The sequence below is a fragment of the Mastomys coucha genome, unplaced genomic scaffold (assembly GCF_008632895.1).
Source record: "Mastomys coucha isolate ucsf_1 unplaced genomic scaffold, UCSF_Mcou_1 pScaffold20, whole genome shotgun sequence".
Classification (NCBI taxonomy): domain Eukaryota; kingdom Metazoa; phylum Chordata; class Mammalia; order Rodentia; family Muridae; genus Mastomys; species Mastomys coucha.
The window spans coordinates 80,650,806-80,651,812 of record NW_022196903.1 but is presented as its reverse complement, the minus strand read 5'-3'; the positions used below and the strand labels follow the sequence as shown (position 1 = coordinate 80,651,812).

General features: G+C 50.1%; 1 protein-coding gene across 1 annotated transcript in view; it reads right to left on the bottom strand.

Moving 5' to 3' along the window:
- Positions 1–646, bottom strand: part of LOC116099953 (uncharacterized protein DDB_G0271670-like) — a 2,372-nt gene extending 1,726 nt beyond the window's left edge. Inside the window, exon 1 of the mRNA XM_031384039.1 lies at positions 3–646. Within this exon, the coding sequence (XP_031239899.1) occupies positions 3–646 (644 nt within the window). The remainder of the gene's footprint in view (positions 1–2) is intronic.
- Between the last annotated feature and the right edge of the window lie 361 nt (positions 647–1,007).

Genomic DNA, 1,007 nt, shown 5'->3' with positions numbered 1-1,007 from the left:
CGTGGTTGCTGATGCTGCCCCTGTTGCTAGGTCTGGGGCTGTTGTTGCCGTGGTTGCTGATGCTGCCCGTGTTACTAGGTTTGCTGCTGCTGCTAGAGAGGCTGCTGCTGCCATCTGTATTACTAGGTAACCTGCTGCTGCTGTTGCTGCTGCTAGAGAAGTCGCTGCTGCTGCCTATATTATTAGGTAAGCTGCTGCTGCTGCTGCTGTTGCTGCTGCTAGAGAATCCGCTGCTGCTGCCAATATTACTAGGTAAGCTGCTGCTCCCTGTATCACTAGGTAAGCTGCTGCTGCTGTTGCTGCTGCTAGAGAAGCCGCTGCTGCTGCTTATATTATTAGGTAAGCTGCTGCTAGAGAAGCCACTGCTGGTGCCTGTAACACTAGGTAAGCTGCTGCTAGAGAATCCGCTGCTGGTGCCTGTAACACTAGGTAAGCTGCTGCTAGAGAATCCGCTGCTGCTGCTAGAGAGTTCGCTGCTGCTGCCAATATTACTAGGTAAGCTGCTGCTCCCTGTATCACTAGGTAAGCTGCTGCTGCTGGTGCTGCTGCTGGTACTGGTGTCTCTGCTGAAGCTGCTGTGGCTGCTGCGGCTGCTGCGGCTGCTGCGGCTGCTGCGGCGGCGGCTACTGCTTGGGAAAAGAAACATCTCAGGTTTTGTTGTTGTTGTTTTGTTGTGTTGTGTTATTTATTCACTTTGATTTAAAAAAAAAAGCAGCACACACACACGTCTTGTGGGTCAACAGGCTTAAGGGTTATAGCTGAACTCATAGTGTCTAAAGGTGCTTCTCCAGTGTGCAATACCAGGAAAAGTCAGTGCTTCAGGGCAGGGGACTGAGAAGAATACAGATTCTACACTTCCTTCCAAACAACCTGACTACCAGTATTCTTGTGTATAGACATTAAAGGTGGAAAGATCGAAGGCTCCGTTATTGCACTTGAGTAACCAGCCCAAGGCTGAGGACCTTCTCCATCCCAGGTAGACTTTCTGACTTTGTTTTGTTTGCTTT